The sequence below is a fragment of the Artemia sp. Qi Xiang Cuo genome, chromosome 9 (genome assembly GCF_049724085.1).
Source record: "Artemia sp. Qi Xiang Cuo chromosome 9, ASM4972408v1, whole genome shotgun sequence".
NCBI lineage: Eukaryota > Metazoa > Arthropoda > Branchiopoda > Anostraca > Artemiidae > Artemia > Artemia sp. Qi Xiang Cuo.
In genome coordinates this window covers 25183286-25210241 of record NC_142802.1, presented here as the reverse complement: position 1 = coordinate 25210241, position 26956 = coordinate 25183286, and the positions used below count along the sequence as shown (strand labels likewise).

At 35.9% G+C, this 26956-nt stretch overlaps 1 protein-coding gene and 1 non-coding gene across 2 annotated transcripts in view; both read right to left on the bottom strand.

Annotated features, from left to right (window-relative positions):
* The window catches only part of Rbcn-3A (rabconnectin-3 alpha), a 179519-nt gene that overhangs the window by 100878 nt on the left and 51685 nt on the right, over positions 1-26956 (bottom strand). Inside the window, exons 15-20 of the mRNA XM_089094941.1 lie at positions 13621-15986; positions 9830-10093; positions 7854-7961; positions 5985-6230; positions 2766-2925; positions 774-1259 (exon numbers count right to left, since the gene is read on the bottom strand). Coding sequence (XP_088951067.1) covers positions 774-1259; positions 2766-2925; positions 5985-6230; positions 7854-7961; positions 9830-10093; positions 13621-15986 — 3630 coding nt within the window. The remainder of the gene's footprint in view (positions 1-773; positions 1260-2765; positions 2926-5984; positions 6231-7853; positions 7962-9829; positions 10094-13620; positions 15987-26956) is intronic.
* Positions 25883-25953, bottom strand: TRNAG-GCC (transfer RNA glycine (anticodon GCC)). Its single transcript has one exon. It is a non-coding gene; the product is annotated as a tRNA-Gly (tRNA).

The window sequence follows — 26956 nt, the reverse complement described above, 5'->3', positions numbered from 1 at the left end:
AAGTGACATGATCAAGAATTTAGTAGGGTCTAAGGAAGAATACTACAACAGCGTAATGGTTCACTTAGCAGGATAAGCTAAAAAATGTTTAACTAAATAACAATATTCATGCATGGCAGACATTTGGTCTGCTTAAATTCAAGCACATCTAAAAAAAACCTTTAGGGATTAAAAAGACATGTACATCTAAACTTTCAAATTATTTTTTTAATTTCCTCACAATTTCTGATGCTTGTAATTCCCCCCCCCCCCCTGCACGTTTTTTTTTAAGTTTAACGTTTATCCCACCCCAGGCATAAATCCATATACACGCGTCTGCCTTTAACCTTTATGTGAAAAAGTTATTATCCTTGTTGGTCAAGATGGGTGGCTGCAATCCTCTTAAATGGGGTTTTCGGTTATGGTGATTCCAAAGGTTCAATCCGACACCATTTTGTGGTGTTTTAGGTTATTTTCCGAAATTCCCATAAATTTCTTTTTGTAACGAACTTTATCGTTCAGATTAATCGAAAATAATTGTTATCATCCCTGAAATAGCTTCAAGCGGCGGTTCTATCTCATTTGATAGTATAAAAAACACACATTTTTAAATTCTCGATTACTATGGGCTAGAGCTTATTCTTTACTAGGTTGCCTCTAAGGGTGGCAACCGTGACCATCGAGACTCCGTTATCAAAAGACAAAATTAACACTAGATCATGCAGTATAAAATTAAGGGAGAAGAAATTGAATATGGTATTATTAACCCCCTGTTTACAAGAGCGTTGTTATACCTTTATAATTGCTAGTGTAGGTATCAGTTCCATAGCTGCATATCTGACGTAAGGCATCCACCTCCTTTTCAAGCCAAACATAGAGCTGAAGTCTCAGTTGTCCTCCGTCGACTTCGTAGCCTGTAGATAACGTTGAAATTTCTTCCATGAGAATCTTCAGACAAACAATAAATTTAACTTGTTGTCCCATTATATCCAATGGACCTTCCTTTTCTTTTGGAGCCACCGGACCATCTACGTCGCTCAATCTTTCATCATCTTCTGCGTCACTATCAATCCTCCAATCGAGTTTCAAACCCTCACTCGCATTGTAACTTGGTTTTGACCAATCAAAATCCAGATCTACAGCTGGTGTTGACCAATCAAAGGCGGAAGATTTGTCGGGTAGCCTATCTCTGGTATTCAGAGACAAAGGGGTTGACCAGTCAATCTCTTCTTCGGTTATGCCATTTGATAAGACTATTTCTTTCTCTTCAGGAGTTTTTGCTATAAAAGGAGAGACAGTGAAACAAGGTAAAACCAAAGGAACTAAGATACAAAAATTACAATACACCCCGAACACGCATTTCTGTATGTCAAAGTATGTTCGACGGAACAGTCAGGTACGCCGATAGAATTCTACCTTATAATCAAGACATTCATAGTAATAAAAGGGTAAACGGAGAGCGACCTTTGCGAGTGTTGTCAATTGGGGGAGAGATGGACTAGAGTTTTTTGCTCCCCCACTCGATTTTGAAAAATACCTTTTTATGGTATTTTCACTGAAAAATGCCCCTTTTAGTATTTTTTTTTTACTGAGAAAATTGAAAATCAGCAAATTTGTCCCCCCCAGAAAGCAAACTTAAAAATAAATTAAATTTTATAGGGCTCCTTTTGACTAGTAAAAGAGATGAACCAACAACAAAGTGTCATTTTGCGCTATCGTACACCATTTTGTATTGCAAAACGGATATTTTGGCCTGAATATGGTCAAAATACTATCGAGCTAAAATTGTGAGATAGCCAATCAGTTTAAACCTACTAAATATCTATTTATATAAACTCCCGGTGTCGGAGGCCACATTGCCACGAAATCCACTCGAATGATAATAGTCCCCCCCCCATATTTAGGATAATTTTAGAATATTACATGAAGCGAATAGCATAAATAGATATATAAGCATTCCTTCTATATTTATTTATAATATGATGTATATATTAAATTTCCAAGTAAAAAGCAGGGGTTAAAGTGGACAAGTAAGACAAAATAATTATACTATCAGATATTAATTTACATTTAAAAAATTTAAAAAAGATGGCGTGGTAGATAGGAGCAATAAGAGGAGAATTATGATGCAATTCCAGTACTACGTCCTAGAAAAATTAATACAAACACAAGACCCAAATTGCACTAGAAAAAACAGTTAGATGTCAACCCCTCCTATACAGGCCATGAAGCCTTTGTGGGGGGTTAGTGATTTTATTTATTGAACGATTTTTGTTATTTATTTGAAATATAACTATCTATATATCTAAATAAAACATCTATATGTCTATCTATCAAAGGTAATTACTGAAGTTCATCAATCGATCTCTTGAATATAATTTCAAGCGGAAACATCTGGCACCGGCATGTTTGTAAAATAAAATTATCGTTCGTTTGATTCACCCAATGAATAAAGACCAATTCATTCGAGTCAACGTGTATTACTTCCGACAAAACGGGCTGAGTTACGTTTTCTCGTTATATTGTTGATTTAAGGAGGGATTAGCTAAACGCGGTTGATTTGAATGGGGCTTGGTAAAACAGGAGTCGAGTTAAATGAGTGTTGAATTTCGCGGAGGTTGAACTAAGCGGAAATTGAGTTGCATGGGAACCATTTTACAGGGAATGTGTTATGAAATAAGAGGGACAAAATGGTAGACACAACTTGTCTTGGACTTGACAATACAGACCATACACTTTGCAAACGTTCAGACTTAACCAACTAAAGCTGACAAAGTAAAGCTTACGTTCGCTATCTATTGTTTTGTTTATGTCATCTGAAATTCGTTCTGGGAGTTTAGACAAGACTTCAAGGGCCAAAACAGGGCAACCAGCCTTGAAATGCGCATGTGCCGTTGTAAAGTAGAGTCTACGTTCTAAAGAGGAGGTCCCAACTCCAAAGGAAATCTAAAAAAAAAGAAAGGAATGTAGGTGAATATACTACAGATTAGGCAACATTAAATTAATAAAGAAATTCTGATTAGATGTAAAATTTAACAAATAGGAACGTTTTTAAAACGGACTACATTAGGGAATTTAAAATAACAGTGTTAGAGAATTATGTGTTTTATAGGTTCAATTGTTTAAAAAACGTTATTAACGGAATTGTTTATTAGCGGAATTATTGGTGAATCTCATTAAATAAAACCTCTCCATTACTTTTAATTTCAGAGAGTTGAGCTTCATTAACATAACTGCAAACTAATACTGTCTTTAGAGATAAAGGTGCATTATCCATAAAGACTGTCCGATGACAACTTCCTCAGAAGAAGTTTGCGAAACCAAATAAGCTAAAATCTACAAAATAAATCATATTTTGAAAGCAGTCCCCCTCCTTCGACCCCCCCCCCCACCAGAAAAAATCCCTCCTGAAAACGTCTGTATACATCCCAATAACCAATACTATATGTACACAATGGACAAAGTTCATAACTTGCAGCCCTTCCCCCGGGAACTGTGAGGGATGAGGTCATCCTCAAAGACATATTTATTAAACTTTCGACTATGCTGAACAAAATGGTTATCTCCAAATTTTGATCAGGTGACTTCGGGAAAAAATGAGCTTGGGAGGGGGCCTGGTTGCCCTCCAATTTTTCGGTCACATAAAGAGGGCATTAAAACTTTTAATTTCCGTTCTAATAAGTCCTCTCGCGATATTCTAAGACCATTGGATCGATACGATCACCCCTGAAAAAAAAACGCATCCGTGATCTTTCTTCTGACAAAAATTACAAGATTCCACATTGTTGCATAGGAGCTTGAAACCTCTACAGTAAGGTTTTCTGATAGACTTCATCTGATGGTGTGACTTTTGTTAAGATTCTACTACTTTTAAGGGAGTGTTTCCCCTTTTTTTCGAAAATAAGGCAAATTTTTTCAGGCTCTGAACTTTTGATGGGTAAGACTAAACTTGATGAAACTTATATATTTGAAATCAGTATAAAAAACCAATTCTTTTGATGTGTCTAACGGTATCAAAATTCCATTTTTTGAGTTTCGGTTACTATTGAGCCGGGTCGCTCCTTACTTACGGTTCGTTACCACGAACTGTTTGAAAACAACAATTCCTCCTTCTGTCTTATATACTTTAAAATAAATAAAAATGTTCATGGTCAGGAACCGAACACACTTGAATTGCATAACCTAGTAAAACACGTAAACACAAAGCAAAACACGATCCATTGTAACCAAAATCTTAAAAACACGATGGAAAAACTTCTTGATTCAAAAAATGTATTCCGGATTCAGAAATGATAGGTATTATTTCGGTCCATCTTAATAGTAAAAGTCAAAAGTCATTTGAAAGCTGTCATGAAATACTGGACAGGACGGAATAAAGAGACAGGGCAGGACTATCTGAATATTCCATTCATGGTACTCTCCTCTCCTCACTCAACCTGCTATTAGTTTATTAACTAAAATTTAGAGGGTAAAAATTAATAATTTTTACCAATTCAAAAATACAAGTCAATTCAAACAAACTCATCCTGGGATGGTTCATTACACGGTGGAATCATTATATTTGGAAATAGCGTTGGATGTAAATCGAATAGTAGGCTTATCTTTCAGCTAGTGAATTAATTGAAACTCCGACAAATTTGTCGCCAAAACCTTTACCACAAAAACCTTTAAAAGCTTGATTTCACTTAAATCTTAAACCCTGTGAAATCAAGAGAACATCAGATCTCACCTTGAGTTTATGGCATTGGAAACTGCAAGTCAAGCAAGAAGCAAATTTTGAGCTTGTAATCAGCGCTAGTTCAAACTTACTCATAGTTCAATTTGAATGAGTGTTGAGTCAAACATGGGCTTAATTAAATAGGGGTTGAGTTAAATGAGGGTTGAGTTATATGGTCTTTGAGTTAAATGTGGTTGACTTCGATGGGGCTTGAGTTAAACGGGGGTCGAATTGAATTGGGAGTCGAGTTGAACGAGGGTTCTGTTAATTGATTTGAGTTAAACGGGATTGAGTTATACGCGTACCAAGAAATAAGCATAGTACATGAAAAATGTAGAAAATTTATGGGGAATTCGCAACCCACGCAAATGCTTTGCTTTTATGAGTAAATATAGACCTAACGCGTTAGCAAAACGGTACTCGATCCATTATAACCACTACGTATTACATTTATCTTATTTGTCTCAAATTTTACTCAAAAATGATATCGGAGCACTCCATAACGTGTATTTTCGGTACTACATAACTTTATTACTACTACGATTAACTATTCATTGCATCAGAATTTTACTATTTCAGATATAACAGCAAAGCCGACCTTGATATAGAGGGGCTCTCGGAATCTATTTTAGTTTGTACTATTTCAAGGTATTTTCTCATGTTTTTTACTTATTTGGTTGTAAATTTTCTTTCGTCTTTTTTTAATTTCTTTACTCCTTTTCTACTTATATTTTGTATCGGATTTAAAAACATTAACTTGGTAAAATTACGTAAAATGAGTTTTTTGCTAATTTTGAAAATTTCTGTGCCATATCAGGAAACTTTCAAGAACAAATTTAGAGCCCAAATCAAGGCCTTTGAACAAATTAACCACTAGTATCAGCACCTCATTGGATCACGAAAGAGGCAAAATAGCTACACAACTCCTTCACCAAAACCTATTCAAAATCCTCACTCCTTACTCCCTTCCGTGAAGTTATTTCCTTTGAATCCTTTCTTATAAAATCTTATCCCCCCCCCCCCCTTCAAAGATGTCCTGAAGTTAGGTCGAGCGACATTTTTCTCGAAGTTTTGATACTATTAGGAGGTTGTATATTGTTAATTTTTTAACTAAAATTCTTTAATATGTGATAAACCTATTCTAGGTGGGATAGAAACTTCTATCACCATCTTCCCCATTAAATGTGCCAATAACGTTGACATACAACCAAGGAAAACAACTGAAACGGATACATGTACAACTTTACCGAGTTTATTTTGTGACAAAGAAAAATAAGTAATATCCTACCTTTGCTCCATTAGATGCAAATGTTTGGTGTTTAACAAGAAGAGGGTGTGACCTGAGGAATATATAATAATTGAAAACAGCGGGTGCAGTTTCGCTATTGAAATCTTTGACAACTTTGGCGTCAGATTCATTTGAAACTTCCAAAAGTGTATTTAAGCTCAAAGAGTACTCCTTAATTAACCAATATGCCATTGAACGCAAAAAGGGATCTTGAGACTTTTTTTCAACGACGTCGCCAATGACTCTCTAAAAGGAATAAGAATAGGATAAGAAGGATAAGAATTACAAGAGATAAGAAACAAGATACTGGAATCCGGGTTGCAGTTGTAGCTAGCAACCTAGTAAGAGACGATCACGCCCCGTAGTAAAAAATGTAATAGTCCATAGCTCCTAAAACTAGAATTGCATAAATAAAGAAGTACACTATTAGAACCGCCTTGGCCGAAACTTTCTTTGGGAAACTCACCGTCCCTTGGCTTAAACAACAAGGGAAATATATTGGCTTGAAAATCAAGAAAAGCGGCTGAAACCACGATATTCTTCAAATACGGCATCTTTTTTATTTTATTTTTTTTCTCCAGCTAGCTTGGCACTGGAACATCATAGAGTTGTTTAATGGCTCATTTAAAGGAAATTGCTATATCCAGTGCCTTTTGTAATTAAAAACAAAATAGTTTTTAAAATAGAATCGTTTTTTACCAAAAATTCCACTTTTCTATATCACTGTAGTAGCTAATGTTATTAACATCTTATTGCATAAGAAAATGAAAATAGTATTTTAACACTATAAAAAGCATGTAGATATATTTATGTCAAATACAATAATTCTTTTAGGGTTTTAACAAAAAATCTGATTTGTCAACTGAAACTAGATTAATTCCTGAAAATTTTAATTAAAATAATTTTATTTAGCTGCCTAGTGTAAAATATTTATGGTGTCTGAGGAATAATTTTGATTTTTTAATTCATTTACATAAAGAATCAATCATAAATGGTGTCAGTTGAGAGGATCTCATGTAGTAGTTATTAATAATAGTTTTGGTTAGACTTTAAGTTGACAAATGTGTAAAAATTGCCTGCTCCAGGAAATTAACCTGAGACCTTCGGAGTATAATTCCAACACGCTATCCACTGTGCCTTGGTGGCTTTCAGGGACCTAATTTTAAAATATTGAAGTTGGTTTACTGCTGATTATAAGAAAATAAATATAGTTGTATAATATGCAGTATTTTTTAGGGTTTAACATAAAGAATCGATACAGTTCATTATTAATGAGAACTATGCAAGTTTCATCGGATATAGCAGAAACCTAGTAAAGAACAAATCCGGTTTGCAGCGGTAGCTAGCAACCAAGTAAGTTATATATAAGGAAGGAAGTAGTGTAGCATTAAATACAAGAGTAAGGTATGAAATCATTTGTTGATTTGTTGCCCATAAAATACATTTGTTTGTTTTAAAGAGTAACTTAGATACTAAGTGATTATTATATGAAATGCAAAAATATTTTAGGGGTAATGTATTAGGGGTAAGCGATTATCAGGTCATGATATGTTCGGTTTTTTTCAAAATTCTCCAAAAATAATACACATAAAAAAACGAAAAATATAGGTTTACCAAACATACTGTAGACGTGCTTTATTTTCGGTAAAATAATCCAAACCCAAAACGATAAATGCAAGTAAATAATGTAGTAGTCAGCCGATCCATACTATAATATTGACAGATCCGTACTCATAGGAATAACTAAGCATAGCTAGCTTTTCTTTAAATCCTAAAATCAATCTCATTTTGTTTTTCTTAACTTATAGCGTTTTACTCTAGTATAAACCTTCTAAGCCTTCAGCAGAAGCTGATTGGATAGATAATTACCTGCTTTAGCAGATCAATATAAGATTGTGGAACGGAATCAAGATCTCCTTCGAATAGTCGACATATCATTATTGCCATCTGGAAGTCTTCTAATCGATCTAGACATACCTACAAGAAGGGAATAATCCTAACTTATTATAGTCATACACAATAAATAGCCTATGGAAGATACATAATTAATATGACCGAGATACGCAGCAATGTGACCATGATCTGACTGAAATACAAAGAACGGTGACACGCCCAAGGGATTTATACCGAGACTCAAGGCCCTTGCCCATCTAGATTTTCAAAGCCCATTTTTGCTCTTGGTTTTCATGGGCGGGGAGGGGGCTAGGCTTTTTCTCGGTATACTTGTTTAATTAAATATTGTATTAGATGGTTTGAATAATAGTTGCAGCTGAGTATAAAAGGCTGCAGCTGTTCCGGCCTTATGAGCTGGTTTGGGGGTTCCACTCTGTAATAAGCTTCTTCCTCTGCCCCTATTTCCGGACGGGAAACCCTGCTTGTATGACCAGATAGTGGCGTCAGCGTGAGCCTTTCACGAGTTTGTTTAACCTGAACTGTTACTATAAACCGCGCTGCAGTGACCTTCAGGAATGGCGCCTCTTCAGGAAATTGTAGCCTAGTAAACGATAAAGAATTGCACTGGATGTTGATTAAAAAATAATCTTTCAGACTTTTGTTTGTTTTGGTGGGTTTTCTTAAGGGCTGAATAACCTCGTTCTAACCGTGTTATTTATAATAGGTTGTCTTGCCATTGTAGTTTATTATTTGCATGTCTGAATATATAATAAGTCCGAGGTAATAATTTTGAGGTTGCTTTTGCAGGACGTCGATTCTTGTTGATAGCAAGTCGGAGCCTCAAGGAAGCCTTCAATCACGGAAAACCATGTAGTGACCAAGATGGACCCAGGCTTGCACAAAGCCTCCATTCAACTGGAGGTCCCGCGGACGCCTTGCTGTCTGGTTTTACGATAGGCCAAATGCTTTGTGTAGACTAGAGAATAAATTATTAGTCATTAACTTGCGCTAGCGGGAACGACTGCTTTTGTTGAGGCCATAATAATTATAATGATTTAAATAATATGAAAATTGCAAACTAGAACAATACGACGTTAAAGACAAACATTGCATTAATTTTTTGCCTAAAAAATGCAAATATTTTGAGCTAGACTTGTCAGGAGTTTCCTAAACTCACTTTCGGGGTTAAGAATTAACCAATTAGGTTACAAAAATAAAAAAAATTATTGAAAAGAAGGTCGTCCCCGAATGGAGTGGGAAAAGGTTAGAAAAACGAATTTTTAAGGAAATTGGCACTTCATGGGAGAAGGTATAGAGCGAATCAGTTGAATAGATTGGGGCAGAAAAATAGCTTGCGCAGTTGTGCTGGCCTCAGGCGTTTTGGTACTGATGTGAGTTGTTAGTAGTAGTAGTGATAATCACGAAGAAAAATTAAAATATAATAACTTTATCTATTTACTACAGGCTATTTTCTTCGAACCTCTGAGCTTCAACAAATCCCAGACAGAAAATCGATCAACCCATATAAAGAGAAGACAAAAAACTTTAGATGTTAATTTTCTTTGATGATTATGAACAACAATAAAACTTTATAGAAGAGAGGCATTAAATTGCGAACTACTCGTATTCGATTTCGGTATTAGCATTACTTTGCTGTCAAGCCCATATATTATCATCCGCCAAATATTCAGCCAAATTATTAAATTAATACTTCACTGTTCCTTTTGAGAATTTTCTTATACTAATACTAGCTTATCGATAGCAAGAACTCCCAAAGACATTTCTTAGGACCAGAATAGGACAATAGGGGGGGGGGGGGCACGTTGTATTTTAGCAGTATTTTTGGATTTTCTGGAAATCTCCTATCTGTTCCTATCTCAAACTTATCACTGATTTTACGAAATGCACTTCCAATGGATATACAATTGAGAATGAAAAGGACATATACGAACCTCAACTGCATCTTTGAGAGACCCAGCAAGTAGGAAAAAAGCAGCTGCATGCAAAAATCGTTGTTTTCCAAGGAGTGCATACGCGTTCTTTAATGCCGCTCTTCTCCATCGATCTTCTTTAAAATTGTTGGCCCAAAATTCAGCCATTTTCTTATCCTTCGCAGCTTTATACAGGGTCGCAACAACTGTTTTTTTGCCCATAGCTAAATAATAAATAGCGGCATCCAAAGGATCTTGCTTAGCTTGATATGCAGATTTGGCCATCTACAAAAAAGAATCGATTGATTGCAAGGCTTTGTATGTACAGAATTCAACAGTAAGAAATATTTAACTATCGAAAAGCAATTATAGTGTGTTGTATAGTATGTATATATAGTATACACAGCATATAGTTTGTTGCAAAAACAAAGAAATGAATACTAAGATGATAAACGGGTCTATGGCCAGTCAATGAAAACGAAGAGAACAAAAAATCAAATGAATATTTCACCCGTACATAACAAGGCGTTTTCAGCGTAGACAAAAAATACAGACTAAAAAATATAAATAAAACTAAAATAGACTAATATATAATATACAATTACTCACATATACAATTGGCAGCTAACTTCATGAAATCGGGAAAGTAACTGGATTAAAATTTAAAATAACAAATGAACTAGATTATATTATTGCGACATAATTTTAATGCTGCCAGTCGTTTAGGTTTGTTACTTGAACTATTCTCTTGGACATTTTGCAAGACTTTGTTTTTGAATATGGGCTCAATTTTTGAAATAATATAATAAATTGGATCAATATTTATATTATCAGTATCTCTATTAATTGATAAACCTGCGAAAATAGTTTTTTTTGTTTTTTTTTCTAATGCTTCCATAGCCCATTGAGTGAAACCTTTATCATTGGAAATGACTGTTGCTTCCTCAAACTGTACAAAACGGTCCAGATGATAAAAATTATGTTCTGCTAAAGCTTAAGTAAAATTTTCTAGGGGTTTTGTAAATTTTAAAGCATTATCTATTGAGTTCCAGTGCTCAATGTTGTTGCTGTCCAAATAGTTGGTACGTTCGACCGACGTTAAATTTATCGCAATAGCAAGGAATGCTATACACTCCACTTGCCGAAATTTTACAGCTCTTTGTCTTCTACCAGAATCTACTATAAACCCAAATATATGCGATGCCAGAATGTAGTAGAAAGTTTAACAAAGATTGAAGCTGACATTAAATAATGTGAATAACCCACTAAAAAAGTGAGACTCGGCATAAACGTTATGGAGAAATGGTAGGGGGAGGGATGTTCGATCTTGTTGCAATACAAACCGAATAGGCGTGTCAAGTATGACTCAGCTTGCCTGTGGCCCCAAGGGAATCAAGATGGACCCACCAGTCGTTCCTCTGATTCACTGCTGCGGAGATGTTACTCCATTGGGACTGGAAAGTGATCTGGGGGTTTTGCAAATGGTTGTAACAAGTTCACCTGGAGAGATTTATTGTCACACACTCAGAGAAGATGACATAAATACCTTCATTGGTGTAATCTTGTGACATTTGTCACGAAATGTTGGCCAATGTTCTCACCGATGTATGATTTGCTATCGTCACTAGCGAATAGGTATTCGGGATTTTCGAGGGCAAATATTCCTGAACGAAAATATTCGTTCCCGGCAGTGGTGGTTACGATTATAGATACCACAGCATTCGTTCCCCACAGGATACTCTTTGTATCCTGCCAAAATCCACTATACACCCAAACATATACGGTGCCAGAAAGTAATACAAAGTTTAACAAGGTTAGAAGCTGATACCGAATAATGTGAATAATCCACTAAAAAAGTGAGACTTCAGAGATACATTAGAAAGAAATAAAGGGAGGGGGTTTCGACCTTCCTGCAATGAAAATTGACCGAACCTATCGAATTTGAGTCAGCTTGCCATTAGCACCCAGGGCATGAAGATGGAGCTACAAATCATTCCTCTGTTTCCCTACAGCGGAGATGTCATTCCATTGGGACTAGCAAATCGTGGGTATCGAGCGTATTTATCTGTCTACCTTTAGAACGGGATTCCTGTGATTGCCAAAACAATGCTTCATTTGGGACTCTGGGCGTTCACGTATTCCGAGAACATGACTCAAGTACCTCCATTGGTGGAGGTAATTGAATATCTACTTGGAAACTTGTGTCATTTGTTACGAGAGGTTGGCCAGTGTTCTCGCTGATGGTTTGACTTTGTTGTCCTTACTAGCCAGTAGATATTCAGGATTCTTCGAAGGCAAAGATACCTGAACGAAAGCATTCGTTCCCCTCAGCACGCTTTCCTCTTAAGCCCCTCTTAACATTTGAGTGTCATTTCTGCTCTGCTGAAAAAAAACGTTTCGAGCAAAGCAAGAGGAGGAAGTGGTTCGATCCAAATCGAGCAACCCGTGAAAATACGGAATTCGTGCCATAGAGATTGACTTTTCCAAAATTATTTCCTTGAAATCAAGAAGAAATATAAAGTTCTGATGGCAGATTCTCGAACAAAAAATTTCATAGTCGACTGGAATCCGACATTAGATGTTCCCAAAGACATTTACTAATGAGCTAGGATAGTTACGTCTAGTTTCTTTTTAAAACCATTTAGTACGCTAAAAAAAAAGAAGCAAAAATGCTCGAAAATTATTAAAAATCTTTTAGTAATTACGACGTCAAAGTAGTATTTTTTTTTTCCGTTTCATAACCTCCATATTGGAATAGTTTCGAATTTTTAACTCTTACCATCCCTGAGCTATTGACCGTTTAATCACGAAAAAAACGTGAAAAAAAAATCTATGAAAGTGGACAAAAAAATTCAGCACATTTACCTCAAAAGCCCCCAGTACAATTGTATGCGCTATAAACCAAATTGAAGCCACATTACTCAGCTACACTCTGGAATGTTTGAAATATTCCTGCAATGTTTCACATTTAAATCCACAAGAAAAAGCTGTTCTCAAAAAAGCCTGACGTGGCGCACATATGAGGACAACAGAATAGCCCGTCGCAGTCAAGGTCCTAGCTGAAGTGCTGATTCTTATTTTGTCATTTTCTACTCTTTATAATGAATATCCCTCCATAAAAAATAAAGAAATTATTAGCCATAGGGCTCTTAAGAAGCCTAGCTGATTTATTGTTGAGACAAAGAAGGAGATAATATATAAACATAGACGTGTCATTCGTGTCCAAGACTCAACCAATGAATGACACATGGATAAATCGACAATTATAGATCGTCAATTTAAGCTATATTATATTTTGGCAGCAGGAATCCAAGAGGCTGTAAGTTAAACATAATTCATATAAGAAATGAAAAATTTAGTAATAACTTTCTAAATCATAAAATCAAAGACCATAGGTAAAAACTCGCTGAACTGTTAGGGGGGGGGATATAAGAGAAAGTCCTCGATGGCTAAAACCGAGAAAAGTAAGTTCTCAGGCACAGAGTTTTCAAATCTTCCCAGGAGACCCTTTGGTGAAGTATTAGAGAGTGAAGAGAGGGAGACATGGCCTCTGTATGCATTGATTTTAATGAAAACTCTTTAGGTCTTTGAGACCCGACAAAAAAGAGTTGATAGCAAATATTTTATTTCGTAAGTATTTCTACAAGCAAGAAAATAAGTCAACAACACCTTAAAACATCATTAGTACCAAAATTTGGTACATACAAATATAGCAGATCAATCAGCCCAGTGTTGTCAGCTGAGAGGAAGGGTGGTGTATAAATGAAGTGAGAAAAAAATGTAACGCTTCTGATTTATTAGGCCAAGCTTACCTTTTCAACAATCGTTTTCAGAGTGGTATTGCGGCGAATCCACCAAACAACACCAAGCTCTCTCAATTCATCCCAACTCGGGTTCCCTTTGGCCATACTAGGGATTACATTAACAAGATCCTCTTCTGCGTCACTATGAAAAGCCCATGCAATATGGTAAGTAGCGATACCGTATTTTTTCAGAGCAATTTTTTGATTCGGTGGTAAACATCGAGTAAGGTATGTATACTGCTTCATAGCAAGTAGAAATCTTAAACCACACTCATCGAGATCAGTTTTTATTGCTAAATTGTCATCCCTTTCCTCACTAGAGAAATGTTCAACGGCATCTTGACTACAAGATGCAACTGTATCTGCTAAAGCAAGTAAATGCATTTGATCAGAGGAATTAAGTCCTGGTAATTGGAGTTTTGTAAGGAGTTGTGACAATTTTTGAGCATGCGTTGGGGTAAAATCAGAAAGTTTTACAGTATCAGCAGAGGAGTGCTTTCTAATCCTTCGATTTTTAGGGGAAGTTCCAAATATAGAGTCAATATCAACATTATCTAGATCTAGTCTAATTGGATCAACTTCAGAGCTGAGCAAGTCATCATAAGCCTTGTCATTTTCCATACTTGTGTTATCTTTATCTGCTAAAAGCAGTGTCCATAATGGCAGAGGAGGTATTATTTTTATTTCATCTTCAGATTCTGGACCTTTTGGAAGTAGATTTAAGGTATCTAGTTTCTCTGAGTAGCTAACGGAAAGAGATCGGTTCATATAAAAGCTCTTCTGCAAGTTTTCTTCTCCTGAAGAGGATTCTAGCGTTAAATCAGAAGGATTACCAACAAGACATCTTACGAGATGAGCTAGAATCGCTTTCACCCATTGAATTCGCCCAGAGTTCAAAAGTTCGATCAACTGAACTGGATGATACTGAGGGAGGATAGGAGATGCCAGCTGACTGGCACCAAATAGCCCATAATCGGGTAAGTAATCAGAAAACATTGATCTATCGCTTGTTACACTTTGGACAGAGGAGGTTTTGCTAGCAGCGCTATTTTTTACAGCACTTTTCTTTGTTGCAGAGCTAAGTGCAAGTGTTGAACTAGCTCTGGGAAGATGACTCATAGATGGTGCATATGGTAATCTACCTGGTGTAGTTTCATGAGCTATATTTATGAGGTCTTTATCCAACAAGTTGCGTTCATCTTCACTTTCACTAGTGCTAAGGGTTGAAACTTTAGCCAGATTTTCCTGCTGTTTCCACTGGCAATAAATTGAAAGTTCATTGCTCATACATGCAACAAGGATCCCTTCACGAACCCAGGATATACACATCGGAATCGGAGGAAGCCCATCCCCTGTTTTAAGACTTACCGATCTCAATCTCATCCACGTTAGTCCACCTTTCAGTGGTTCATTTTGTGTTTGCTGACGTACTAACGAGGGTCTTGCCTGAGATTTTACTGCTACGGTTAGGTTAGACACGGGGGCATAAAGAAGAATCTTACTGCCAATAGAAACGGTGAGAATGTGGGAACCGTCTTCTCGTGATGCCCAATCCAATATAACTGGACTTCTTTCTTGTTCATCCATAACAGTTTTCCTAGATCTTTCAAATTTTGTCACAGTATTCAAGCTAGGTGTTACATACAACTCACTTGCCCTCATTCTCAGCCTGTTTCTGGCTGTTGCTTTAATAGAGATCATTTGAGCTGATTTCATACTCATAGGAACGTCACTCAAAGCAATGATGTCTTCAATAGTCCAATTTGATCCACCACTAGATTCACATTCATAAATTGCTATTTGCACATCAGCTATCTTCAATTCCTCTCCTTCCAGAATTTTCTGGTGAACATGACCTTTAATATAAGCTATAGCTATTCGTCCACTATAAGCTGCGTTAACGTCTAACAGAGTTCCAGGCACAACGACTTTTGAACTTTTCGTTTTGCTCAGCATTTCCCATTCAACCCAGCTTTTAGTGATTTCATCATCAAACTTCCAAAATCGAACAGAGTCATCCGTGCAAGCAGTCACTAAAATATATGGAGCAAAACATGCTGGATAAATACAAGCAGAGCTTAAATGTCCAGCAGCCGGTTTCACCTTCATTATTTCCACCGATGTCGGCAATGGAAGCTTAATATCACTCACTTTTTCAACAGTCACTGACAAATTTGCGCTGCATCGCATTTCTTGGTCTAGTTGGTTTGAAGCTGAGCCGTAGCTAAGAACTATAGTCCACATACAAATACCTGGACCTTTTTCAGTTTCTTGCAACACTGTTAAATAGAACGGCTCTTGAAAACTGGTCAGATTATGCAGGTCAACAACAGCACTGTAAGACTTCTCAAAAAGGCTTGGGGCGCGACGCATTCCTAAAATGAAAGTAATGATTAGTGACAAAGTACGGTCCGTACAAACTTCAGGAGAACATTTTGACCTCAGTTTTTTTTTTTTTTTCGGAAAATTCTGATTTCTTATCAATGAGCAATTTATACACAACAATCTTTTAGAGATAGAGAGTAATCTTTGCTACTTATTTTGGTTTTCCCTATCTTCCCCAGCATATGTTACTTTTGCAGGCCCGCGTGCGGTCCACGAGGCGTCTTGGTGCGGTCTGCAAGATCCTCGCCGCAACGTGGACCATATAACTATCCAATGCAGACCACTTATTTTAGTATTTTACGATTTTTGTTTTTAAACGAACCTACCTCCAAGTTTGGGAAATACCCCACAAAAAACACTTGTCTTTAGATTTTCTTTGTTTATTCTTTTTTAGTTCAGTAAAATTAGGTGTACCAAATGAAAGCTCAATTTTCTGGTCATGTTATGCGGCCATCTTGTGGCAAAATATTGAGAAGAAAAAAACAACACTTGATTTTGTAGATGGGGGTCATCTGTTATATAGTGGGATAAAAAAATATGGGACACACTGGGATATTTCTTAGTATGTACCAGATGACACCCATCTACCAAGTCGAGGTTTTTTTTTTTCTTCAAAAGGGTTTTAAGTACATCCATGTTGTCAAAGGAGCATAGATACAATGTCTCGGAAACAGAATAAGGTATTAAGCTTCAATTTTCAGGGAAACTAGAGGGGGAGTAAAACTAAATCAAAAGGTACAATACATATCCAGACTGTCAAAAGGGTATATCTGCAATATCCTACGGGTGGGGGGTACGTTGGAACTTTCAGAGCATATTATTGGGGATGTTGAACTAAATCAAAAGACACTATGTCCATCTAAGTTTGTCATAAGGTAATATTACGGTATTTTAGGAACGGATAAAGGTATGAAGTTGGTACTTAGGGACTTGTTGAGGGGGATAACTAAATACGGATATTATAATGGTCTATCTGCAATATATCTGGGATAGCTAAGGGCATTAAGGTGAAACTATTAGGGGATATTGAAGTGTATATTTAACAAAATTAAAATGCACTCTATGCATGCAGGTTGTCAAAATGGCATATGAACAATATCTGAGAAACAGCTTTAAGCAGTAAATTGAACCTTTGAGGGCAACTACAGCTACAACTTATGCAATTAGTACTATTGCTATAGTGACTTTTTCGAACTGTGACTGCTTTTAACTGTTTGAATTTGTGACTACTTGCAACTACAAATATATGTGAATGTGACTGAGTGCGACCCCAACTGCTTGTAACTACGATTGCCAGTGTATGTGAATTTGACTACATCAACTACTTTGCTATAGCAAACAACAAAACAATCCCTCAGAACTGGAGCAATGCCAAAGAGGCAAGGATGGACTGACTGGTAGGTTTTCGAGCTCGAAATCCACAGCTTTTACTACGCAAGCCTGAACCAACAAGCTTGGGTCAAGCAACGAACTTTAACAGGGTCGACATTGAACAGTTCTCTTCAAACCACTTCCTTTGACTGCAAGTGACGTATACAGCTGTGACGAAAATTCAGTGACCACAGTTCACGTTCCTCCCAAGGCGTTTAGGGAGAGGGGTCAGGTGACAGTGTGTAAAGCAACATCCTCAGAGAGAGGTGTACTTTTGACCATGGTTGGGACTGTTTCTGAAACCAGTCAGTATTTACCACCATACTTCATATTTCCAAGGAAAGGTTTTCAGCCTCACATGGCTAACTGGTGCTCCAGAAAACTCAGCAGGTGAAGTCTCACCATCAAGTTGCATCAGTCAAGATCTATTTTCGAAATATATTCATCACCTCAAGGATATATTCACATCGATCATTTTCCAAATTGCAAGAAAGTATTAGAAGAAGCTGGTATAAATTTTGTTTGGCAAAATACTGAAATGAAAATTGCGTTAATACAACTTCAAACTAGGTTTGAAAACCAGTTTAATGATTTCAAAAAAATCTCACGTAAGATGGATATTTTCGAAAAACCCTTCGCAGTGGATATCAATAATGTACCAAATGATTTGAAAATCAACATGATGGATTTGCAAAGTGATACCACACTTAAAATAGCTTTTAAGGAAAAAACAGGAATTTCTATGGAAGTTTCCCTTCTGAAAACTACAAGGAATTAAAAAGGTTTTCTCAGCAAATAATTACTATGTTTGGTAGTACATATATTTGTGAGCAGACTTTTTCAATTCTGAATTATCGAAAAAACAAACACTGTTTTCGGTTATTGGACATATATTTAGACGCAATATTACACGTCTTTACTACGAAAATGCGAGCTAATGTAAAAAAAATTGCAAGTTAAATGCAACAGCAAAATTTTCATTGATTGTATTAGCTACAATAAATATAGTAAAAATATACATTAAGTGTTTTATTTTTAAACCTAAAATATTTGTATATAAATATTTTAGATATACTCTAATCATTACAGTATACCTACAATACTACACTACAGTGTAATGACATGTGACCTAAGTGCGGCCCGCGTAATATCCCAACATAAAATTTTGGCCCTTTTTCAACAAAAGGTTCACGAGCCATGATCTATCACAAGGAGTTTTTCAATTTCACAATCCTTTTTGGATTTGTAGTGATGAGTTATAGAAAAGTCACATCCTTACTATTCGACTTTAGACTGTCAAACTGCATTTCTTAATCAACGAAAGAAAAATATGTCAGACAAATGACGTAATTTAATAAATAAATATCGATCTTGCATTTCTCAGTAAAACAAGTCAAATTCATTAGTGTTCATAAGTCAAAGACAGTATGAACAATCGGTACTGTTCTATTAGCTTGATGCCTCGCGAGAAGTGAAATTTGATTAATGCTAATGAAATAAAACAAAAAAGGATAAAAATAAACTAGTTTAGAAACAAATTTCGGCTATATATTTGCACATCAGGAAGGTGGGGGTAAAGCATAGCATATATTAAATACACAACCTAACCAAACTTAGGTATCTTTCTTCCCCCTAAACCCCGAAACAATAGTTTAAATACTGTCAACGCCGCGGTAAATCGCTGCAATTCCCAACATGGGAAATTTTTATTGAAAAAACCTGATTGACTAGTTTCCTTCGCATCTTCTCTGTACAATATATCGTGTGGCATCGAGCTAATAGAACAGTACCGACAATCTTAGAAAACATGAAACTGAATTATAAAATTCAGATTAAAACAAACGTAAAACAATTAGGGGACGGATAAATAGTAGAAAATTTTTTTTCCCAAATATCGGCCAAGCAATCTCGTCATCAAGAAGAAAAAGGGTTCAGCCATCCAGTATATCTATAGCCTATATATAATTTAAGCGTAGATACTCGGTGACTTTCAGCTAAACTATTCAAATTAGGAACTTAAAATTTTCTGCAAAATCGTGGAATTATAAGATGCAAACCTATATATACAAATTCATGTATTTTAGTAAAAGAATAAAAAAGTGGAACCAGCTCAAGCTAAGCTAGGTCCATCGGCGAGAGCCAAAGGTCCTAGATGCTGAGTGCAGCTCATGACAAGTTTTTTGGCCCGAGCAAGTGGAGGGAGACTAGCCGAAGAGTCAGAAAAGCCGGCTCAATGTCTATCATTTCAATGGTGAACTTTTCATTTTGACCTACCATCATTTTCAATGGTAAATAAAGGAATGACACCAAAAAAAAGAGATTTTTGTGGAAAATCGTATTTTGCTTATGACACGACCCTCCATATTCCCTGGGGAAAGAGCTTTAAGTTACACAATTTGCCCATATTGTCCACATATAGTATTTGCTATTGGGGAATATGAAAGACGTTTTTCGGAGTAACTTTCTGCGAGGAGGGAGTGGGATTTCAAACGGGGAGTTTTCCGTGGGGGTGGAAGTATTTTGGGGGGAGGAAGGCTATCTGGGTTAAGTGTAACACGGGGGAGGGGTTTCTTGGGCTGATAAGAAAACCGTTCAGAAATTTAATATAAAAGTTTGACTTTTTGAATCTTAGTTAAATCTTAATTAATCTTAATCTATTTCTATTAATCTTAGTAAATCTTAATCAAATCTTAGTTTGACTCTGATTCTTACCAACAAAACCAGTGTGTGCATTTAGTATTTGTGTTAACTGAAGCCTTAATTATATCTTCTGAAGATAAGCTCCCTCCCTCCCCCTCAGCAAAAAAATTCTATCAACACCCTACCCTACTCACCCATATTTGAATGAATTCCTTGAATCACCAATTAAAGATTTTATTTAGCAGTATTTTTTATTTTTCAATCTTACAATTATAAAAAGTATGCTTAGAATACTTTTGATTTTCAGTAAAGTAAAAATAACACAATAGATTTTTAGAAGGATTACAATTGGGAAGGGGGCAAATTCCCGTTCTTATTAATTTATGTTCATTTTAAGTCTGACTTACGGATTTAGGATTTAATTCTTTATCTAAATTTTGCACAGACCATTTTGACAGCATGAATGCACATGTGTCTGTTGATTTAGTTTGACATCTCCTTGAAAGTTGACATTCCTTGAAAGTTTCAACTAAATACCATTAGCCGTTCCGGATGTATTGGATATACGCCCTTTTGACAATTGTGAAGCACCTAGTGTTTTTTTTTTTTTTTTTTTGATTTAGTTCGACATTCCCCATGAAAATCTCTGAAAGTTTAAACTGAACACCCTTAAAGTACCAAGGACACCTAAAATGAAAACTAAATCATTAAATTGGTCAAGTGCAAACTTACACAGCCATATACGTCTTAAATTAGTGTGAAAAACAGATAATTCATTTTTTAAGGAGAAAGATCGCCTGTTTAAATAATGTATTCCAATACAAAAGTTCGTGGCCAATTTCAAAAATAAAGAACGTGTGCTGTTAAACAGCAGAAAATGACCAAAAAATAAATAAATCAGCATATAGCCTTAGAAAGTGTTGTTTTCTTTTATGTTCTGGTAAAACAGAAATCGGAACCTAGTTCAGCAAAGCTCTTTTCTTTGAAAAATACTTTTAAGGAATGCTTCTTGAAAAGAGCTTGGCTAGACTAGGCCTAGTCTTGATGTTACTAGGATTTTTGGCATTCCAGGATCTTTTAACCATGAAGCAGTGTAAAGGTAAACATTAATGATTCTAAAAGAAAGTATCAATATATAGGCTACCCTATTGGTAGTTTTGCAGACCTAATGACTTCCACTGATAGTCTACCTTATGTAGGCTAAGGTAAGACACCTAGTAGGCTGTGTGATTTGCTTGAATATTTTGATATAAATCTACCTCATAGTTACTATATAATAGTAGCATATACCTTTTATGTTTTTTTTATATTAGAAATACAAATTACTTGGGTGAGCACTGTTTGACTAGGTCTATTAAAGTCATTGGTTCTTTATGCTCTAAGCAACAAATATTGTCATTTACTCTTATATACAAAGCACTATAAAATCAAAACAATAGGCAATATTGTGTTTCCTTTAAACATGGAGAATGGTATAAAGTCTTCTGTATGACTTTTTAAACATCAAATTATTATAGAGAAACATGAATAAAGTTATACAGAATGCTTTTTGGTTTTCTTATTTAATATATGATCCACTAAAATGTCATAAAAAAGAAATTACATTACCCCACTGATACATAGAGAAAACAACAAAGTCATACAGATGGCTTTTCATAGTTCCAATTGCAGTTCAGGCAACTTGTTGGTCACATATCAATCCTAAAACTTAGTCAACCTACCTGAGAATTTATGTGGCCAGGAAAATTAGGCTTGGGATGCTTCTTCATCAGCAAGTTCCATAGACATTGTCTGTTGTGAGTCAGCCCAAAAATCTTAGTCATCTCTATTGTAATTCAAGTAGACTTTCCAAGTAGGCCTGTCCGCCTAGAGTCTAAGGCATTTTGACCAAGTTTTAGGATTAACATGACCACTAAGTCACCTGGACTTGCAGTCCTCAGTCAGAAAACCCAATCTATAAGCCAAGACAGTTAAACAGATTTAATTGAAAATTGGTTGACTGAAAAGTTGCCTGGCCTTGTGTGCAAACAAGTGGCATAGGGTCTACCTGACTAAAGTCTTAGACAGGCAACCCAGTTTATAAGCTCAGACAGTTACACTAACACAAAATTCATTCAAAATTGGTTGACCCAACAAGTTGCCTGGATTTGCATGTGAACAAGTGACATAAGGTCTGCCTGCCTATAGTCTCAGGCAAGGGCAGCTGAGTTTTAGGGCTAACATATGAACATCAAATTGCCTGGACTCACAGGCAAACCAGCAACAATAATAATAATTGATTGAATTTTCCAAACATATATCCTATAGGCCTTCAAAAAATTATGGGTATTTACTAGTGAAAAGGATGTCACACTGTTATACTAAAGCAATGCAGGAAAAAAAAGGTACTGTTCTAATATCTGGGGAACATGTGAGAAGTGAAGTTTGTTTAATGCTAGTGAAATAAAACAAAATAGGATAAAAATATAATAGTTTAGAAACAAATTTTGGCTGTATATTTGCACATTAGGAGAGTGGGGGTAAAGCATAGCATATACTAAATACATAACTTAAACTAACCTTGGTACCTTTTTTCCTCATAAACCCCTAAAAACTAAAGCTTGAATATAGTTCCAGGAGTGAGAAACCCCTTGTTTATAGAGCATAAGATATGAAATTACTGGGTAATGTTATCTGATCTTGGCTTTTCTCAAGTTGCATTCATGCATGTTGCCCATACATTAGAACTGTACTCAAAAAAATTTTGTTGAACAAAACGGTAATTATATTAAGAACGAACTTAGAGTCATGACTTCTCTGAATGACAAATGCTAATTAAATAAATAAATACTGTTAGACAATCATCTGTCATTGTTGTTTTGTGATATATATTATTGTATAATGACTCGTATACCAATATATTATTGCATTGTTTGAACTTGCCATTGTACACTGCTTATTCTAATTCAGCATTAGGCCACATAATTTTGGGGTGCCAAATATGTGAGGGGGGAGCAGTTGCCTCAGTTAGACTTTGAAAAATACCTTCTTATTTCTATTTTGCTAATTCTTATTTTATCATGGCTAACTGGTTATTTTTGCCCCATTTACATTTTGAGAGTTGGAATCACTGACATAATTACTAGATACAAATCATCAGCACAACTGGGTTATATTTTGTTTAGTGATGAGCCTGAATAAAAGACTCTTATTTAGTTACTTCATAATAAATAAATTATTATGGTTATTAGACTTTGAAGTTGATAGCACGAGCCTATGCTTTACTCCCCCCCCCCTAATATGGAAATATATAGCCTAAGTCTGCTTCAATCATTAGTCAGCTACATATGACCTATTTTTCTCCTTTGCCAGTTATTTAAAGAAGCAAATTTTTGAGGATAGGGTTACTAGGTTTCTATGGGCTGTTCTGAGCCTTCTAGCCCCTTCATGGCTCAAAATTAATAGTTCCTGTCAAGTGATTATTTAATTATAAAAGAGCATGAAAAATTCTCATTATTTTGAGTTGTGCTGAAAAGCTAAATTTTGTTGAAAACTGCAGTCTAGGCTATGTACAAAAAATATGGTGTTGATTTATAATTCAGGGTATATTTTTCACCATTATGGAGGGAGGGAGGGGGGGGAGTCTTTATAAATTTAGCTATATATGGATTTGCAATGGAGTTCTGACTATACGTGTGTCTGATTTTTTAGGCCAGACCATCTTAATATTAAATTAGGCTAATCAGAAAACTTTGAATATAGCTTTGAACTTACAAGCTTAATTTTTTTATAATGCCCTTTGCCTATCACATCTAAAACAGTTGAAATGGGTGACTTTGATATTGATTGTTTTTTTTTGTTTGCTCTTTTGGATTCTTAAAAATATATCTTGCATTAAAACAGGTACTATAACTTAAATATAATATCTCCCTATGCCCCCCCTTCTGGATCCTATCTTGTTTGGGTCCCGTCTGTGATGTAAATAAAAAAAAATATTTAACTTATTGGCCCCCTTTCTTTAAAAAAATCGAGGTATTATGATTTAAATATTATAGCTCACTACTCCCCCCCTCTCTGGATACCACCGCGATAAAATACCGTCTCTGATGTAAATTATAAAAGAAAAGGGGGGATCCCTGCTTTCAATAAAAAAAATTTATAAATATTATTATTTAAATGTAATAATTACCTCCCCCCCTCTGGATACAACATTGATAGGATACTGTCTCAGCTTTCATTAGAAAAATAAGTTACTTAATAATTAACTAGGTCACTTTATAGTTCAAGCAAACATGCAAAATAACGGTAAAAAGCTTAGTGTTCCTTGAAAAAAATTGAGGGTATGAATAAGGTGGTACAAAGACAACAACAAAAATGTCGAAATTACTCAGATATACCTCAAATTATTGGAAAACTGAGTCATAGATTTGCAGTGGCATTCAATAAGATCCAAAGAATATAATTAAAAGGGAGCACACAAAAAAGCCAAAGTAGGCCAGTAGCCTATGAGAAATCACCAAATACCCAAGACAATGAACAAGTCCTAATGGGGGGCCTTGGGTCTATAAAAATATTTCAATGGTTTCCTAGGGACCTTGATATCATTTTCTTCTGTCTCCATTTTAAATTAAAAAAATAATTAACCTTTAGGCATCCCCGCTTTCAATAAAAAAAAATGAGGTATTATCATTTAAAAATGATAGCCCCCTATCCCCCCACCTATAGGCAATAATTTACAATTTATTTTTGAATCATATTTTTTAGGTAACTTCCAGTTCAATCTTTAATTCCTAAACCTTGTACATAGCTTAGTCTATAGCTAAATTTGTCACAATAGAAGGTTTTTTTTGGGATTCAGCTTGAAAATAAAATTCTTGACTACAAACGATGTAAGAAATAGCGATTGGGAAACTGCATTCGAAATTATTTGAATATGCCATGTAATATTTGGCAGGGAAAGTCACTGGTGATAAATCGCTAGGGGTGGCACCGTGATTGCGTGGTTTTCGGGGATTCGGGGACCCACATTTTTTTCGGGATGACGCATATATTTTCGGGGAAATACCCGAAAATTCGGGGATAGTGCAAGCCCTGCCTGATTTCTAATCAGAAAAATCGAAATACTAAACCACACAAGAAGGAAAAGCTCCGAATTTGCGGTTGACGCAATAAAGAATTGCCGCAAAATTAATTTGAAATCGACCGAACGCCGCCGTCTCTGTGGGCGGCGGCGTGCCTGCGGCGCGCCGGCAGCGTTACGACACTGCGGTGGCGCCTGGTCTCTCGTCGGCGGTGTTTGGTCGATCCGCCGGCGCGGCGCCGGGGTCTAGCTGGAACAAGTATCCTGAAATGGTATCTTGCATACCATCTAGCGCTTGGTCGTCATCATCAAAATATTTTCTGACACATCAGAATAGTCACTTTCTAAACTTGAGGTCATATTTTTTCACAAAATATATTTTCACTAATATATATGTATAACAATCAACAGATTTTGTAAATTTTAATTTTCACAGATGAAAAACAGTGTCAGATTCGTCGGAAATAGTTTTCGCTAATATTATTCAGCTCCGAAGTTTATCGTTGTTTTATTATTGACAACACTGTTTTGCGAATTTATTAAAACTAAAAATGCTAATAGCAGCTAAACAAAAACTCGTAGGAAACCCGGATTTTCAGGTATGAATAGACCTAAAATAGATTAAGAGGGCTAAATGTGTTTTCATTTTGGTGTCCTTGGTACTTTAAATATTTCTGAGATATTGAAGATATGCCATTTTGACAACCTGGATACACATCCACCTTTCCCCACACGTGAAAAATTATCTGGATTTTCTATGAAGAATCATCTCTTTGCTGCCAGAAGAGTGCAACTACACCTTGTGCAAGACAAAATTGCATCGACCGGGAATCGAACCCGGGCCGCCCGCGTGGCAGGCGAGCATTCTACCACTGAACAATCGATGCTTATTATAAACTAGCAGAATGGTACTTACGATAATACCCAAATGGAACTCCATACTAATGTCCTCACCAGGGGCGTAATCTGCTGTAGGGAAGACTCAAATTTGCCGCCCCCAGACCCAAAGTTAGGGTAAATTCTAGTTTACCTACTTTCAATATCTTGGAAAAGGGTTACGTTAGAAAAATGAAACTTTCAGAAATGAATCCAGGACCAAAAACATACTCTGGGAAGGTATTGCCAAGCTTCTTTGTTAATCCTTTTCTAATTTCTTATTCTTAGAAATTTGCCTACTTGACCAATTGAAATTTTGACACATCAACATTTGACCTTAATTCTCAGTTATCCGTTTTTTTTCTGTCTTTAGTTCTGAAAATGCAATTCCTGTTATTTGAGTAGAACTTTAAGCCATATCAATGTTGTTTTTTTTCAAAATTTAGGAAATGTATTTGATTATCTTTAAAACCTTATAAACTGGGATTGAGCAAAGTTGTGAAGCTCAAAACAGTTTTGTTGTACTTCATTTAAGTGGAAGATTTATTTTGCAAGGTTTCACTTTTATAACACAAAGATTTTTAAAGGCCATCAAAGGTCAGGACCCTCTAGGGGGAGAAGGAGTGGAGGTAGGTACTTCAAAATACCTTCCCGGGACACACTTTAGCCTGTGGATCCATCCCCGAAAGTTGCATTTTCCTAACTTAACCACTTTCCAAGATAGTGAAAAGTAGCTAAACTAGAATTTTACTCAAGTTTGCCCCCAAAGCCCTCAGTTACCCACCCCCCCAGCTGAAATTTCGTTTTTGCAAAAAATATTGTCAAACCTAGGCCTGCATCCTGCAAGCCTGCATAATTCAAGTATTCAGAGAAACAGGTCAGTTATCTTCAGCATATCTTTGCCTTTGTGGTAATATATGGATTCAGTTCTCACTGTCATTTTCAGTTGATTTGCAAAAATTGGCTCCAGCTTTGCCCCCCTCCCCCAAGGATTTTGAAGAAATTACGCCACTG